Raw genomic sequence first — 19,530 nt, forward strand, 5'->3', positions numbered from 1 at the left:
CTCTTATGACTCACTTCCTAAATTCCAACTCCCTCCTCAATCCTCTTCAATTTGGCTTGCGCCCCCTCCACTCTACTGTGACTGCTCTTATTAAAGTTACAAATTACCTAATTACAGCTAAATCCAAAGGCCACTACTCCATAGTAATTCTTCTTGACCTCTCTGCCGCCTTTGACACTATTGATCATGTCCTCCTTCTCCAAACTCTTCAATCTCTCGATCTCTGTGACACTGTCCTCTCATTGTTTTCCTCCTATCTCTCCCAATGTTAGTACAGTGTCTCCTTTTGCAATGACACCTCCTCCTCTCGCCCTGTCTTGGTTGGAGTCCCCCAAGGATCTGTTCTTGGTCCCTTTCTGTTCTCTCTTTATACTGCCTCTCTGCTACCACCTGTATGTCGATGACACCCAGATATCTTACCTCCCCTGATCTCTCCCCCGTGGTCCTACAACATGTCACTGCTTTCCTTTCTTCAATCTCTGACTGGATGTCCTCCTGCTTCTGAACTCAATCTCTCTAAAACTGAGCTATTATTTCCCCCCCCCCTCATAATGCTGATCCTCCTCCTTTGCTTTCCCTGCAAGTTGATGTCCATCCTTGCAAGCTAGTTGTCTTGGTGTTATCTTTGAACCTGGCCTCACCTTTGCGTCTCATTTACAGACTGTTGCTAAAACCTGTCTATTCCACCTTAAAAACATCGCCCGCATCCGCCCCTTTCTCACACAAGATGCTGTCAAGGAGCTTGTTCATGCTCTGGTAATCTCTTACATGGATTACTGTAATTCTCTCCTAGTTGGTCTCCCCAGAAGCCGAACTGTCCTGCTACAATCTGTAATGAATTCTGCCGCCAGGCTGATCTTTCTCACCTGTCGCTCCTCCCATACCTCGGCCCTCTGTTGATCCTTACACTGGCTTCCTGTATCCTATACATGTCAATTCAAAATTACTAGCCCTTACCTATAAAGCCCTAACCAACTCTAGCCCCTCTTATATTTCTTCACTGACTCATAGATATGCCCCTTCTTGGTTTCTCTGCTCTTCTGGTGTCTTCTCCTGTCCACTGCTCGCACCCTTACTGCTAACTTGCGCTTGCAGGACTTCTTGCGGGCAGCTCCCTTCCTTTGCAACAGCCTGCCTACCCCAATCAGACTCTCCCCTAGTCTTCAATTGTTTAAAAAGTCCCTCAAAACACATCTGTTCAGAAATGCCTATGGACTTCCAGAGTAACTTATCTATACCTATCCATATCTGTCTCTTGCTCTCCTTAAAGGACCACTATAGTGCCAGGAAAACATACTCGTTTTCCTGGCACTATAGTGCCCTGAGGGTGCCCCCACCCTCAGGGTCCCCCACCCGCCTGGCTCTGGAAAGGGGAAAAGGGGTAAAACTTACATTTTCCAGCGCTGGGCGGGGAGCTCTCTGCCTCCGATCCTCCTCCGTTCCGCCCCGTCGGCTGAATGCGCACGCGCGGCAAGAGCTGCGCGCGCATTCAGCTGGTCGCATAGGAAAGCATTTATAATGCTTTCCTATGGACGCTTACGTGCTCTCACTGTGATTTTCACAGTGAGAATTACGCAAGCGCCTCTAGCGGCTGACAGTGAGACAGCCACTAGAGGATTTGGGGGAAGGCTTAACCAATTTATAAACATAGCAGTTTCTCTGAAACTGCTATGTTTATAAAAAAAATGGGTTAGCCCTAGCTGGACCTGGCACCCAGACCACTTCATTAAGCTGAAGTGGTCTGGGTGCCTAGAGTGGTCCTTTAAGAGCCACACTCCACTCTCACATCCAGCTAGGCTACTTTTCCACCTTTTTTTGGTGGCTGTCACCCTTGCTGCCCTGTTGTGTATTCGTACCCCACCTCCTCTAGACTGTAAGCTCGTTTGAGCAAGGCCCTAATCTACCTATTGTTCCTGTGTCACTGTTTAATGGTCTCATTTATTGTAAATGTCCCCTCTTTCATAATATTGTAAAGCCCTGCCGAATTAGTTGGCGCTTTATAAAAAACAATAATAATAATAATAATTTACAATCTTTAATTCCCACTCATGGTATGTGCATTTCCTAACATTAAGCCTGATGTGTGTCTGGTCATATATTATTTTTATTTATATAACATTTTATTGGAAAATATGAGAATACAATACAATGCAGAATATTTGAATCTAAAGGTGTACTGTAAGAGAGAATTAGGCTAGGCTAGTTGGTCATATTTTTGACTAACATGCTAGAATATTTTGTTATTTATTCTCAATGCAATATCCCACTCTCACTCTACTATTGGCAATGTTAATTGCAGACACACTAGGAGGATAAATGTAGTGGTATATCATTACTAAAATTTCTAGACCTATTTTAGGTTAAAACAAAATCCACTAAGTAGACTGGTGGTGATCAAGGCCCAAATCAGCACATGAACACCCATAAAGATTCTGTGAGTCTACCCTTGATGGACAGAAAAATAAAAAACACCTTTATTGTAGGGTATAAATTCCCCTCAAAAAATAAAGGAAACTTATAACTAACTATCACATCTAATAAATAAAGGGGGAGATGAACCTGTATCAATATGAGATAGGAGTGGATAATAAAATAGTTCGTAATAACATCCTCGGATCCCTAGAGTTCAACTATGAACTGCATAAGAGGTAACTGATGTGAAATAATCATAGTATAGAGATCCTATATAGAATGGGGATAGACAGTGTCCCTTATGAATAGAGCCGTTGCTAAGTATATACGATAGGTAAAGGGATACATACAATGAGGCACTTGAGCGTTGAAACCCAATTGTCAACTGTGTCCCAGAGGTACTGAAAACCTATCTGTAAGTAATGGGCTTTAGCAAGGTAGTATCCAGACCATTCTATTTAGAGGGAAAAGAAATTAAACACTAAGGACTTGCTAATCGAGACCGTCTAAAACGTAATGTCAGTCAGTATAAGACAATTACGAGAAGTCTATAGATAAAGCCTTAAATCCAGTGTCTATCACGATTCCCCCATTAATGAGACTGTTAATGAGTCGCTTAGAGTGATAGGATTTGGTGTTGCCGTCGTGGAGACAACTGAATCCTGACAAAAATGTCAGTTCTGTACGGGCAGACCCTTTAGATCCTATCTAAAACAAGCTTAGAACAGAAATACTCTTATTAAAGATGCTATTGGCAGAGCAGTGTAGGTATGCGGCAGTACACTGTAATTGGTCAGTAGATGCTGTGAGACAGGTATACAGGGTCTATAAGTCGTACTAACTAACAATATGAACAACTTGTTTAAAGAATTCTGTAGCCTAGTCTCTAAAGCAACCGTCCCTGACGCTAAATGCCAGGTTAACTGCTTCTCATACTGTTACACACTGTTGCAGGAATAGCTAGATAAAGAGTAACATTCTGTACTGACTGCTCAAACTTAGAAAGACTCCAATTTGCAGAAAAAACAAAGCTCCTATATGAACCTCCTATATATCTCAAAGATCTCCCCCCACCCAGTGAACACACAAAGTGTTTGGTGAAAAATTAAACTAAAAGCATAACCTAACGCACGTTTCGGCGCTATGCAAGCGCCTTTCTCAAAGGTGAATGTGACACTGGCACTGGCTCTTCTTTTATATCATGTTACCTAGGATTGGTAACCAATCCCTGAATACCTCTCGTTCATGCCTCGCGCGCCAAAATCCAGAATGGGCGGATACTGCCGCTTAGAAACGCCCCTCCACGTCATTTCGGGGGCGTGTTTTGCAAGTGAGTATGTGTATGGAGCATACTCGTATCCCGATGATATGCGCTATGATGATTACTGGAGCTTGTTAACGATAATGGTCAGAGGACGGGTGATGTCCAACATCCCTTGCCGAGACCTTGGGGTACCACAATGTACTTTTTTAGAGAGAGAAACGGGTGTCGTGTCAGTCCTATATTAAACTATTTGCAAAGACTGGTACGTCTTATAGCCTAAAAAAATAGGATATTGTTTATAGCCATTCGAAGAGATACAACCTCACCCCCGAAGAAAATCAAAAAGGGGAGAAGAAGAAAGGGAAGGATTTTTTTAGGGAGCCAACATTAAGTCTATATACTATTACTTATATGCTCCCATTTAATCCTTCATTATCAAATAAATGGAGTAAAACACTGCCTCTATTATGTCTGGGCTTTATAAGCTGTACAGTGCATGTACCGTTTGTAGGTAAACCATAGAGTCAGTGTCATAACGAAGTGTCACATTAAGTGTTAGTCTATGTAGATGTTTATATCCTTAATACATTTATGGTGTAGGTTTAGAAAATTGCGTCCCAGGTAGACTGTCTCTTACATATACATATTTACATATTTACAATTATGGAATTCCTTAACCAATGAAAGGGGTGAATGTAAACCCTTCATTGAGTCCTTTAGGCGATAGGGTGTCTAGTTTGTGGATCCAGTAACATTCCCTTCTTTTGAGGGTCTGATCTAGGTCTCCACCTCTCTTGCCCATCTGGATCTTCTCGATGCCCGCAAATTTAATGCAGCGGGGTGTATCACTGTGTTGGGACCTAATGTGTCTTGCGACTGGTGTGTCTCTGTGTGATGTAACTGAATGGACATGTTCCATAATTCGTTTTTTAAAAGGACGTATGGTTTTTCCAACATACTTTAAACCACACTTACACGTCAATAGATATACTATACCAGATGTATTGCAGTTAAAAAACTGCTTTATGGGGAATGTAGTGGTATCTGCCGAGTCTGTAATTGTCTTAGATCCTTTGGCAATAAAAATGCATGCTACACATCTCCCACACTGGTATGTACCTTGTACCGTAATCCAGTTTTTTGATGTAGTCTTAGACATAGACAGGTGACTGGGTACTAATATATCTTTTATATTTTTCCCTCTTCTGGCTGTGACCGATACTCTAGAGGAAATGGTATCCTTCAGGTGAGGGTCTTGTGTCAGTAATGGCCAGAATCGATTTAGAATACTTTTCGCTTCCTCCCAGCCTGCGTCATAGTTGGCTATACATCTGATTTGTTTGTCCGTGTCTGGTTTGTTGTTTTGTAACAGGGTCTCCCGGTCACTATCAAGTGCCCTTTGGTATGCTTGTTTCAGGCATCTGATTGGGTATCCTCTTTCTCTAAACCTTTGTCTTAGTTCTTTTGCTTTTGTCTTGAAATCCTCAGTCGATGAGCAATTCCTTCTAAGCCTCAAATATTGCCCTACTGGGATACCCCTTTTGAGGGGGACTGGGTGGTAACTCTCCCACCTCAACATGTTGTTTGTTGACGTGGGCTTACGGAAGAGGGTAGTCTTAATCTCAAGGGTTTTCGTTATAGTGAGGGTGCAGTCTAGGAAATTAAGTGCTTGAAACAAAAGCCAATATGATAATAATAGACCACATATTTCTCTAGGAGTAGCTGTCACACAATCATAGAAGCTCATTTTTTTGCAATTTTTGCTTTTTTTTGGACAGAAACGCCTGTTTACATCACCGCCATGTGTTCAGGGCAACACAGATCAGGTATAGCTCAGTTAAATCTATTTTTCTAAGGTTGTTCAATCCTGCTGCATTCAGATTCAGAAAACCCAAATGGCTTCATTGGCACCCTGGGATTTGCTTTGTAAAAATAAGAAATTAAGCAGCAGACATATACATAGATGGATCCGATCAGAGCCTTGTAGATATCCATCAACCTAAAAATGGGTCATCAACGACCTTATAGGGTTTAAAAGTGTTGCAGTAATTTCACTCCTTAAGCAGGTACATTATGTAATCAGCAGCTTTCATTGTGATCCATGATTGGAAAAAAAAATATCTGTAATTCAACTGAACATATCTTTAAGGGTTCACAAAATGATATCAGGCTGGATCTTAAAGGGTACCTGGAAGGCAGGCATTGATTTAAAGATGTCAGAGCGGGAAGCAGGTTAAAAGATCAGCATACATCTGCAATAAATAAAAGCAGGTTAGAATTTTGGTTATCTCAGAATTATGTGATGTTTTAAAATGTAAGGGGAGTAAAGGCAAAGCAATGGTTTTGAAATATAGTACATTATACAATGCATCAGATAATAAAAGCAATCTATTTTTGCACTTGGAATACAGAGCAAAAGATTGATTATTATAAGCACTAGAAAAAAGCTTGGCAGAACAAGAATATCAAAGTATGCATTCCCATAATATTCATAAGGACATTATGCCCATAATTCTCAGTCCCCTAATCTTAAAGCAGATTAGCCTTATATTTTTTGTTTAATATTTTCATTATAAAATTATTCTCCTTTTTCTGTTTCCGTTCTTTTCAACAATGGGTCATTTTAACCTCAATATCCTTGTTTCTAGGCTCTGTAAAGTTCAGCCAGAATATTAAAGGGATACTATAGGCATTAAAACAACTTTAACTTAATTAACCAGTTTGAGTGTATAGATCATGCCCCTGCTGTCTCCCTGCTCAATAATTAAAAGTTTAATCACTTTTGTTTCCATGTATGCATCCCTAGCCACCGCTACCTCCCGCCCTCTGGCTGTGACTGACACATCCTGCATGGACAAAATTGTTTAATTTCCATCAGATATTAATTTACTTTAGAAGTTTTTATCTCATACAATTCTCAAACCTCAAAAATGGGACCCATTGAAGAAAATAATACACTGTAAATTACAAAATGAGGAGAACAAGTTTATTATGGAAAAAAAACATGAACTATTCCCCTTATATATTTTCAAAGTTCTTTGGTATAAGGAGTAGAATTAGCAACTGGATGCATACTCATTGCTAAACAAACCCACAGGTGTTTTCAAAACATCTCCTTCATGCATAAGGTATTAGAGTATTAGATATGAAAGAAGTCCCCCATGACAAGGATTTATACAAATCCCACTGCATCATGAAAGTCGTAAAGGTTACTTTTCATGGGATTTCAGGTATATGATGTCTAATAAATTATTCATTGCACTTATAGTAAGTATCTGTTTAGCGTTGCAACCCTCAGCCTGCACAAAAGTAAAAAACCTGGAGGCTGGAGACTATATCAGTGCTCCCTGCAGTGTCAAAAGATGTGTTCATGCTATGATTGTTGGGGACAGTTCCCTGGTTTTCCAAAACACGGGACAGTAGGTTATACAGGACCCGAAAATCTTGAATGTCCCACCAAAATAGAAAAATTGGGAGGCGTGCTATTTTACAAGAAAAACTTAAAAGTCATCTGTCACTTTGATGACGGCTGAGGTAATTATATAACACACTGTTCTCCACAGCACTTCCTGACGCTGAAACTGCCATCTTCCCATGATGCACCAAAAAAATGCATATGTGATTTTCTTCCATAATGTCCTGCAAACCCATGATTTCTCACAAATTCTGCCTGTGTTACTTAATGGATGCATTGCAATATGAGGGGTTTTCACACTGCCATACGCCAGCCGGTGCCTTCAAAGCATTGCCTTTATTGTAAAAAAATCTAAAATAATAATTTTAAAAAAGTAAAATAAAAAACACAAGCCATAGTTACTATAAATGCCCTGCTTGTGACAGTTCTACTTAAAATATTTGGCAGCATGTCATGAGATTTTCATATTATATTGTAGGACCCCCTCCACTGCTATTATAGAAAATTCATTTTCAAGTATTTTGGGCCTCAAGCAAGAATTTATTATTCTCTATAGTATTTCAATAATCCAGAAGCAATACTCCATTATTTTTTATAACATATATGTCACCTAATCATATGTGAAATATAATAAAAAATAAATATATATATATATTTTTTATTATTCATTTTTTGGTACACTGGACCATATATAGAGCGTAATCATGGGGTAACACACAAAATGCTGTGCAATCAACAAGGACATTCCTTTGATTCTATGTTGACATCTCTGAGATATGGTTATGTTTTGACAGCACGTAGATTAAAGTGAAAGCATTTAGTGCTAAACAACTAAGATAATCTAAATCTTAAATGTTGATCTAAATAAACATTGCTGCAGTAAATCAGTTTTAAACAGTGATGACTAAGTACTAAAAATATATAGCAAGCAACCAACAAAAATAACTTTGACAAAATCCGTATAGAATGAAACATTGGTTTCAATTTTGGTCTCCACCAGTATTCATTTTTCCACTGTGCCGTGGGCAGGTAATGGCTAATGTATTATTGTGTTACTCTGCTTAAAAATGTCTGCATACAACGATATATGCAGGTTTGCCAGTGTGGATGAGTTACGTGAACATGGAGGGTTGATAACAAAAATATGGGGAAAAGATCATGACTGATTGTGAATGAGTTGGGTAGATTATATTTGTTGTCCTTCAAATGCTTCTTATCGTTTTACTGATTGTTCTTTGCCATTAAAATAATCAAAATTATATTTAAACTGCTAATTGTTTAGACATACCTGGTACGAATTTGGAGTCTGTTACCTGTTGGACCTTTTCTAGAGCACAGCTTGATTGTTCTGACTTTTTAATTAGACCTGTAGACTCCACGCATTGACTTCCCCCTTGTTTTGACATGAGCAAGGGAGTGCATCCAATAGTGTCACTTATACAAAGACATATATAAAGGGGGCTTGGTTGGAAAGTCTGGCCATTTTGGTAGAGCACCCCATTAAGTACACATCCGACAGCTAGCAGATCTTGAAGATAATAATAGGCAAAAATGTTATGTTAGGCACTTTTTCATACATTGTGTTCTATAGTTGAAGTTTAAACAAGAGTAAGTAATCCATCTTGGTCAGCAGTCTTTGAAACAGCATATCATAATGTTTTGATATTTCTGTATAATTATTAAATAAATAGGTGGATCCTGGCATTTAATGACTCTCTTAATTAATATTAAGATATCAGAATTCACCTATCTACAATTAACCATTATTCATATCGTAAAAAATGAAATAAATAACTTCTTGTATTTAACACGTAGCCAAACATTTTACATGATATGTGATATATTAATGGGATGGTAAAAATAAGCAGAATTATTATTTTTTTTAATTCTTGTTGTATTTAAAACACTGACATATTCCCTCGAGCTGTACAATAATTTGAGACTACTGTACTACAAAAATACCAAGTCTCAAAGCAAGCTACTGTGAACTGTCCATTCTCATTTTTTAACATTATTTTTGTATTTTAATTTGTGTAGTCCTGTTTTTACGGTTTGTTGAGTAATTTAGTATTTCTTTATTTGACAAATGCGATACAATGTATTCAATTATTAAATACATTAAATTATTTCAAATAGATGTTGAAGAAGATTTAAACAAATAATAATATTGGTATCATTCTGGTCTATTAATTGAATATTGCCATTTGATGTTTGATATCTTTGATATAATATAATATATGAAAAAAAATGTCCAACAAAAAGAGAAAAAAAAAAGATCAAATCTAGTTTTATTATAGAATACTGCATGTTGAATGTTAAGTTGTATAGAACAACTATAGAATCAAATTAAAATGGCATCTAATGTCTATAAATACAACTAAGAACTTAACACAAACATAACATAAAACATATTAATATTTGTCAACAAATAGAAAGAAAAATAGTATAAAAGCAACTTACATTTACAAATTCCGACTTCAAACTTGGGTGCGTCAGCGGAATAATCACAATATAGGCCTCTATGATGATCACATACATCTCCCTCATTACAGCTTTCGCCTAGCTGTTTTGCACAAATTTTGCAGCATCCACAGCCATCCTTCACTAAGCTTACTCCTCTCGGGCATGTGCGTTCATGTGAACATTTACACGGCCATTGACAGAACACTCTGCGGTCCATGACTTCTGCACCTGCTACTTTTCCCCCAGCCATGAGTACAGTGTTCTCAGTCTCTCCAGGACTGCAGAGAAACTTAAAAGAAATTTTTTGAAACATGAACATGTGAACATGATTTTCAAGAGTAATACGCAAACTCCTAACAAAAATCGGATATGTTACATATACTTTTATAATGACCCTTACTCTGGAAAAATTGTGATATCTCAAATATGATATCTTGGTCCATTTATGTTTCCTTCAAAGAGATCATCTCAATTACAGAGCTCCCATATTTTTTTTATACAATAGAATTTTAATTATTTGTTAACATTTTATTTAACTCTTACCTGGCCATTGCAAACTTTGGATTATTCACTCACTCAAGAATCCTAGGTGGGGATCATACCACCTTCGCCAATATAGTGAGCAGTATATTCCTGCTCACTTATATGTGAGTATTATACCTTTTATATACCTATCTGTTATTGCCATATACATAGAGTACTATTTGTTTTTATTTCTCTCTCTATACCGAGGACCTGTACCTACCAACACCTATATCCTACCAGTGGGGGATCAACGCCACTGAATGCTACACACTCCTGAGCTGGCCAAAGCTATGAAATAGGTGAGTAAGATGGGCTGATATTACCACCACTGTTATCGTCCTATTACAGTTTCACACTTTTGGAATCTCTCTCTTCAATCTGCATGTTTCCACATCATCTGGATACCTGACTTCCTCAGATTCTACAAGGTCTATTGATTCTACTTATCTCTTCAATCAAACTTGGACTATTATCTCTTACACTTTTTATCAGGATATTATTCCTTTTTTATTAATTTTATGTAAGTACGCATTGTTTTTACTGTTTTATTACAGCTTTAGCGCGACCTATATTCTGGTTTGTACTAATGAATTCATGCCAGGCTGGCCTTCCAATTCTTTGGACAGACATGTCCCCTTTTTGGGCAGGTCTGGTCACGTGATTCGCGCCAGTGGCCCACCCTTTTACCCTGCCCATTGACTCTCTGCTTCACTGGACACTGCTGTTAGGGGGTATGGATTTACTTGAAAGATGAAAGCATAAATTAGAGAGAGATTAGCAAGTAGTATGTGTTTTCGTATAGCTGCATCCTTTGAGTTTCCCTTTAACACCATCTCCATCAAATACACGATGCTTGGGAGGTATGATTGTTTTAGTGTTTTTGGTCCCTAAGATCCTGTAAATAGGCCCCTCATAATTGTCAGCACCAGGCCCACTGGGCTCTTAATCTGGCCCTGGATACTGGGCGCTGGAGCTTCAATTTCTGGAGTTAAACCATTTCCATATTGTTTAACATTTGAAGGTAAGAAGATACCAGGACACTCTTGCCTCAATAACAACTTAATTGAGCTATTCCATGCATCCACTACCCTCTCAGTAAAGTAATACTTCCTGATATTATTTTTAAACCTTTGCCCCTCTAATTTAAGACTGTATCCTCTTATTGTGGTAGTTTTTCTTCTTTTAAATATAGTCTCCTCCTTTACTGTGTTGATTCCCTTTATGTATTTAAAATGTTTCTATTATATCCTGTCTCGTCTTTCCTCCAAGCTATACATGTTAAGATCCTTTAACCTTTCCTGGTAAGTTTTATCCTGCAATCCATTAACCAGTTTAGTAGCCCTTCTCTGAACTCTCTCTAAGGTATCAATATCCTTCTGAAGATACGGTCTCCAGTACTGTGTACAATACTCCAAGTGAGGCCTCACCAGTGTTCTGTACAAGGGCATGAGCATTTCCCTCTTTCTACTGCTAATACCTCTCCCTATACAACCAAGCATTCTGATAGCATTTACTGCTGCTCTATTACATTGTATGCCTACCTTTAAGTCATCTGAAATAATTACTCCTAAATCCCTTTTTCCTCAGATGTTGAGGTTAGGTGGGTATAAAATATTCTATAGACTGCCCTTGGGTTTTTACGTCCAAGGTGCATTATCTTGCACTTATCCACATTAAATGTCAGTTGCCACAGCTCTGACCATTTTTCTAGTTTACCTAAATCATTTGCCCTTTGGCTTATCGCTCCTGGAACATCAACCCTGTTGCAAATTTTAGTATCATCAGCAAAAAGACATACCTTACCATCAAATAGAAAAAATCCCAGGCACTCACTGTGATTGTCTCCTGGCAGATTTATTGCAACTTTCGACCTATTCAGGTCTTTATCAAGCTTTATCAGTGAGTGCCTGGGATTTTTTTCTATTTGCATATATTCCTTGGGGTTCTTTGCTGACCTATGCTCAGTAGCACCCTGTGTTTAATTGTTGTGACCGAGTGCGACCCTATACTTTTTTCTATACCTTACCATCAAGACCTTCTGCAATATCACTAATAAAAATATTAAAAAGAATGGGTCCAAGTACAGATCCCTGAGGTACCCCACTGGTAACTAGACCTTGCTTCAAATATACTTCATTGACTACAACCCTCTGTTGCCTGTCATTCAGCCACTGCCTAACCCATTAAACAATATTGGAATCCAAACTTAAAGATTGCAGTTTATTGATAAGCCTTATATGTGCAACAGTTCAAAAGCCTTACTGAAATCTAGGTAAGCAATGTCTACTGCACCACCCTGATCTATTATTTAAGTTACCCAATCAAATAAATCAATAAGATTCGTTTGGCATGATCTCCATGAAGTAAACCCATGTTGTCTCTGATCTTGATATTCATGTGTTTTTAGATGTTCAACAATCCTATCCTTTAACATGGTTTCCTTGACTTTCCCCACTAATGAAGTAAGGCTTACTGGCCTATAGTTTACAGAGCAGGAGATAAAAACTTATTAAGCAAGTTAAAGGAGCACTATAGTCACCTAAATTACTTTTCCTGACATTATTCATGGCAGCATTTACTCATGGGTAGCTCCTCCCCTCACAGCAGAAAGGACAGGAAACAGAACTCTGAAACTGGTATAAATAGATCCTCCCCCTTCCCATCAGGCAGTCTTTTTTCCTGTCCTTCACAGCAGTTTGGAAGGAGTCTGTTTATGCAGGTCTAGAATTTTTCTTTTATGCTCACCAGGCAATATTTTTGTAGCCATGCCGGGGTTCAGCCTCTAAGCCCTGAAGACCCAGCAACGCACTATTGTTAATACTGCAAACCTGGGTACCCCCTTTAGTGACCGGGGGTCGGACCCAACCTCTCCCTTAAGGGATGAAAATGGTCCACTGCATGCCAGGGTTCAGCCTCTTATCCCTGAAGACCCAGCAACAGGCCAGCTTGGGTACCCTGTCAGGGGATGAATGTGATATACTGCCTACAGGAAACCAGGCCTGGGTTCAGCCTCTTATCTCTGAAGACCCAGCAACAGGCCAGCTTGGGTACCCTGTCAGGGGATGAATGTGATATACTGCCTACATGAAGCCAGGCCAGGGTTCAGCCTCTTATCCCTGAAGACCCAGCAAACAGCACATCTGTAAGAATTGCCAGCCTGCGTACCTACTTCAGAAACCAGGGGTCTGACCTCTCTCTCTCTTTTTCTCTCTGAAGTGATGACAGCAGTCCACTGCATACATGAGGCCCAGCTGAGCAAACAGCACATCTATAAGAGTTGCTATAAGAGTTGCCAGCCTGGGTACCTCCTTCAGCAATCAGGAGTCTGGCCTATCTCTCTCCCTGAGGGGATGACAGCTGTCCACTGCATACATGAGGCCAGCCGAGTCTAAGCCTTTATCCCTGAAGACCCAGTAAACAGCACTTCCATAAGGTGACTACCTGGGTATTCCTTTTCTATGTGTTCCACCTTGTATGGGGTTGGTTAAACCTCCTCCCACTGGTGATGATGGATGGCATATGGGGTACAGATGGAAGCCTATAGTTTAAACAGTTTAGGCTGTCAATTGATCAAATCCCCATTTTGCCGCTGAAATACGCTGCTTTTTGGCTTTGTATTAGATTCCTTCTCCCACAGGTGTTTCAGGATAAGCAATTAACACATTTTACCACTTCAGATGGATTGCAGGTGTTTCTGAACCTGTCTGAGTGCCTCTCCCAGGAAAGGAGACCTGAATTTCCAAAATGGAGCATGGTACTGTTTAACAAATTTAACCCCTTATGACCGGAGGGCGTACTATTACGTCCTTTTAAAAGCGGCTCTAAACGCCGCAGGGCGTAATAGTAGGCCCTCCGGTTTTTTGTAACTTACCCGGTCGCCGGCGATCCCACCCAGCGATCGCGGTTGGGGGGACTCCCAGGGAGCCCCCCGCGGCACGTCCGCCCTCCAGGAGCCCTCCCGGCCATGTGAGAGTGAGGTCCTTGCGAGGACCTCACAATCACATGGCCGGGTTAGCTGCCTGCTGCATTGCCAGCAGGGGGACTAACTGTAATGACAGTTGGTCCCCCTGCTGGCTGAAAATCAAATAAAAAAATGTTAAAACAGTGTAAAAAAAATAAATTATATACTTAGATCATATATATATATATATATATTAAATATATATGATCTAAGTATATATATACACATATACACACACACACATATACCGTCTAGGTCTATTTTAATATTAATATATATATAATTATATATATATATATATATATATATATATATATTAATATCAAATTATACGTAGACTGATACTGATTAAATATATATATCAATATTGTTCTATATATATTTATAAATAATATAAAAAAAATATGTAAATACGTAAAAAAAAAGAAAAATAATAATTAAAAATAAAATATTAAAAAATATATAGATGTGTTTTATTTCGTTCTAACTGTATTGTGATATTAATATATATATATATTTATATCAAAATACACTTATAACGAAATAATATATATATCTATATACATAAATATATACGTATATATCACTATATATATACCTATATATAAATAAAACTATAAAAAATTTTTTTATATATATATACGTATATATACACATATGTATATATATACATATATTAATTCTACACATATATTTATGTAATAATTTTACATAATTAGGTATCCTAATTAATTACAATTAGCGGGACCTGCCTGACAACCCATGCCGAAAGTAAAGGGAATTTAATTTGCTAGCACTATATTTAACCCTATAACTTTCCAAGACACCATAAAACCTGTACATGGGGGGTACTGTTTTACTCGGGAGACTTCGCTGAACACAAATATTAGTGTTTCAAAACAGTAAAATGTATTACAACGATGATATCGCCAGTAAAAGTGACGGTTTTTGCATTTTTCACGCACAAACAGCACTTACACGGACGATATTATTGCTGCAATACTTTTTACTGTTTTGAAACACAAATATTTGTGTTCAGCGAAGTCTCCCGAGTACAACAGTACCCCTCATGTACAGGTTTTATGGTGTTTTCAAAAATTACAGCGTCAAATATAAGGCTTGTGTTTCATTTTTTTCACTTTAAAATTCGCCAGATTGCTTACGTTGCCTTTATGACCCTTTGGTAGCCCAAGAATGAAAATTACCCCTATGATGGCATACTATTTGCAATAGTAGACAACCCAAGGTATTGCAAATGGGGTATGTCCAGTCTTTTTTAGTAGCCACTTAGTCACAAACACTGGCCAAAATTGGCGTTTTTTGCATTTTTCACACACAAACAAATACTAACGCTAACTTTGACCAGTGTTTGTGACCAATTGGCTACTAAAAAAGACTGGACATACCCCATTTGCAATACCTTGGGTCGTTTACTATTGCAAATGGTATGCCATTATGGATGTAAATTTATTTCCTGGGCTACTATACAGTCTCAAAGGCAACGTAACCAATCTGGCGAATTTCAATTTCAAATGTAACGTGCTATATTTGACCCTGTAACTTCCCAAAACACCATAAAACCTGTACATAGGGGGTACTGTTTTACACGTGAGACTTTGCTGAATACAAATATGTGTATTTTATTGCAGTAAAAGCAAACAGTATTATGACATTGACAGTTAAAATGTCATGTAGAACTAAAAAAATGAAAAAAAATCTTATTTTCTCCCATTTTTTCATATTAAATTATGTTTCATAGCTAAATATTTGATATTAAATGAAAGCCCTGTTTCCCCTGAATAAAATGATATATAATAAGGGGGGTGCATTTAATATGAAAGAGGTGAATTACGGTTGGACAGACATATAGCGCAAATGCCAGGTTTTGTTTACATTTTGTTTCGTTCACAACTTGTACATTTGGCTGCGGTGTTAAGGGGTTAAGGCCTTTTTGTGTGCACTCCTATGTATTTATACATGAGACCCTTTTTTCAAAAGTTTTTCTATTGCCAGATATCCTTTCCTCTCTTATCAAGATAGGGAATGTTTTTTGTTTGTTTTTCAATTTTGGTGGCAGTCCCTTAAGGACCAAACTTCTGGAATAAAAGGGAAGCATGACGTGTCACACACGTCATGTGTCCTTAAGGGGTTAACCTTCAGATATATGCCGTTACTGATGGACAGCTGAGTACATCATGCTGGTTGCAGGAGCACAAATTGGGCTATTAATCGTTCTCATAAGTAGGTAACTCGGAAGCCATTACCTGAATTAAAAGCTGTTCATATTGGCTTGTTTCTCTCCTGGTCTTAACTTTAGTATCATTTTATTTTTCCGCAAACTTCTACTCTGAAGAATTCACTACTTCTGGTCTGGTTTGTGCTTTTTTTTTTTTTATTCTTTATTTTCGTTGTGCAATGGATACAGTAATAGCATGATGTGACACATGTGCATCAATGAAACACGTAACAATAAGCAATAGGTGTCATGGTTAGGTTGCACATTTTTTAAAATACATAGCAAGATTATGACCCTAGGTGACCCCTATGAGATAGACATTAATTGCTTTAATGTAAAGGAGATTGTGAGGTGTCTTCCTAGGGAGATCTTAGTGGCATATGTGTGGTTAGAGGCAGGACGTAGAGGCATTATATGCAAGATTGCTAACTTGTAGGTAGTACATTACAAGATGGTGTCTTGAGGTGATTGGGTTGTATGCTTGTGTCGACAGATTGACTAGGAGTTTTCCTTGCAGGGTTCTCGCCTTTGTTAGAAGGCATGGTAGTTAGGGTCTATTGGGGGCTTGCTCGTGAGGGGTGGTCATCCCTGACCGGGGGGGTGTGTGCGTGTTGGCTTAGATTGGCATCGTTGCGAGACTGGTATGGGTCTGTGTGTCATGTTATTCAGGGTGGTCGCCATTGGTAGACGTCTCCCCGTAGTTACGGAGTGCATTTTGGTGCTCTAGAACAATAAATAAGGAAGAGGTGTAAAAGAACAATGTGAACATGTAAAAATCATAAACTTAAACAAACAGCTTGGGCTGTGGCTTGTGCTGCCGATTTTTGGGGTCGTAGTCTGCCTCCTCAGTCGGGGGCCGCGGGGTGTCCGGTTCCATTTCTAGGCACAAACGGCACCACTCGGGTTGGGTCCCAGGTCTGGGTAGGCGTCTGGGCAGGGGTAGTGGGTGTTGAGTCCATGAGGCCCAGAGCGGAGAGAAGTGCAGGAGCCTCAGTTTCGGAGGAAAATTTGTGCGTGGTCCCATCGTGGGTGACGATTAGCGATCTTGGTGCCCCTCATCTATATGTCACTCCTGCGGAGCGCAGTTGCCCTGTAAGTTGGCTCAGCGATTTGCGCCACTGAAGTGTGGCTCTGGTTAGGTCCTGGTAAAAGGATAAGTTAGAGTCCTCGAACGTGAGTGGGGTGCGACCCCTCAGGGCAGCCATAATTTGGGCCTTCTCCTGTGGTAAGGAGCATCCAGGGGTGTTGTTGGTGATGCCCTTGTAGGGAGGCGGTATAACCCTGCCAGGGTGATCTTTTTGGCTACCGACGGAGGCAGTACGGAAGCCAAGAGCCTCCTGATGTAGTGCGGCATTTCTTCAACAGTTACTGTTGCGGGTATGCCCCGGATTTTAATGTGGTTCCGTCTATATCTATCTTCTTGGGCTGACAGCTGCAGTGAAAATGCCTGCTGGGTAGATTGTAGTTGTAGGATTGTCTTGTTCATTGTAGCCATTCCATTCTGCATATCCTGGATGGCACCCTCAGCTGTATGCACCCTGTCTGTGACCTGCTGTATACCTGTATGGAGAAGTGCTAGCTCTGCTGCCAGGATTCTCTGGAACTCATGCAGCATATTCTGCAGGTCTTGTTTTGTAGCAGGAGCAGAGCCATCTGATGTGGCAGTAGCTGGGAGTTGGGAGCTCCGAGGTGCAGGCTGTTCTGGTGGCTTGTTCGGGACTGGCTGTGGAGAGGGAACAGAGGGGACTGGGCCTTCTGCGGCAGCCATCTTGGGGCACACTTGGCGTTGTAGTAGTGTCCCTATATCCCCCTGTTCGGCCTGAGTACCTGGCTGAGCTTTTTCGGATCATCTCCCCATTGCTGCTTCAGTGCTGTGGGGGGCTGTCGCGGTCTTCCCCGTAGTAGCGGGAAGGTCGGTCAGACGGGACCAGAGGAGGAAAGTCTCCAGGCAGGGGAAGACCGAGGGCGCGCAGGCTCCCGGCTTGCGTTTCACTTTGGTCTGCTTTGGTGCGTACTTAAAAGGCATCGATCGATGCGGCAAGGGTTCCTGAGATTTATGAGGGTGGTTTGGAGGGTGAAGGGCTCCTGTGAGAGGTCTCAGTTTGTGGATTAGTATCGGCAGATCGGGAGCCGTTGGAAATGGCGTCTGTCTCGTCTCGCTCCCAAGCTCCGCCCGCCTGGTTTGTGCTTTTTATTCATTTTTTTGCTCAATTCTCTGGAATTGGTTTAACATATTCTTTAGAACTGAGTACATTTCCTTAAAACATAATCTTTATAATTTGGAGAATGTACTAATTTTTATATGCAGTATTCTCTTTTATCCCTTGGGGACCTGGGAGTTTGGCAATCCCTTTAGGATAGGTCAGGGGTGGCATGCTTTTGGTTCTTAAGGAATTAATGTTCAGAAATTCCTGACAAGATTCCCCTGTTGTGAAGGGGAATATTATAATTTCCTTTCTGCAATTAAAGGTATTCTTTTAGGCTCATATGATCCAGGTAAGTTTTCGATACTTTGTATTGCAAGTATTTTAATTGACACTGGGAGGTTTACTATTTCAGGTAAAATTCACCTGCTACCAGAACAAGAGAGAAAACCCCTTAACAGGTAACTCCATTACGGTCCTCTCTTCTGATATTCATGGGGATTCTTCTAGGGGTCCTTAGATCTGGAATTTGCTACCAATGTATGGCTTTAACCCCTTCAGGACGGAGTCAATAGTGCACGTTCTGATCAAAACAAAACGTAAACAAAAACTAGAATTTACGCTTTATGTCTGTTCACTCGTAGTTCCCCTCTTTCATATTATATGCACCCACACTTATTATATATCATTTTGTTCAGGAGAAACAGGGCTTTAATCTATCATTAACTATTCATATATGGAACATAATTTATTATGAATAAAATGTAAAAAAATGTGAGAAAATAAGATTTTTTTTTTCAATTTGCATTTCCGTCTGACATTTTAACTGTGAATGTCATAATACTGTTAGGTTTTACTGCAAAAAAATGCACATTTGTAATCAGCGATGTCTCACGAGTACAACAGTACCCCCCATTAACAGGTTTTATGTTGTTTTGGAAAGTTACAGGGTCAAATATAGAACATTCCATTTTTAAATTGAAATTTTCCAGATTAGTAATGTTACCTTTGAGACGGTGTGGTAGCCCAGGAATGAGAATTACCCCCATAATGGCATAGCATTTGAAAAAGTAGACAAGCCAAGGTATTGAAAGTGGGGTATGTTTAGTC

The 19,530-nt window shown here is 39.5% G+C and overlaps 1 protein-coding gene across 1 annotated transcript in view; it reads right to left on the minus strand.

Annotated features, from left to right (window-relative positions):
* Window positions 1-19,530, minus strand: part of CCN6 (cellular communication network factor 6) — a 30,340-nt gene that overhangs the window by 4,407 nt on the left and 6,403 nt on the right. Inside the window, exons 2-3 of the mRNA XM_063441286.1 lie at window positions 9,552-9,843; window positions 8,380-8,619 (exon numbers count right to left, since the gene is read on the minus strand). Of these exons, the coding sequence (XP_063297356.1) occupies window positions 8,380-8,619; window positions 9,552-9,843 (532 nt within the window). The remainder of the gene's footprint in view (window positions 1-8,379; window positions 8,620-9,551; window positions 9,844-19,530) is intronic.

The sequence above is a fragment of the Pelobates fuscus genome, chromosome 2, assembly GCF_036172605.1.
Source record: "Pelobates fuscus isolate aPelFus1 chromosome 2, aPelFus1.pri, whole genome shotgun sequence".
Lineage (NCBI taxonomy): Eukaryota > Metazoa > Chordata > Amphibia > Anura > Pelobatidae > Pelobates > Pelobates fuscus.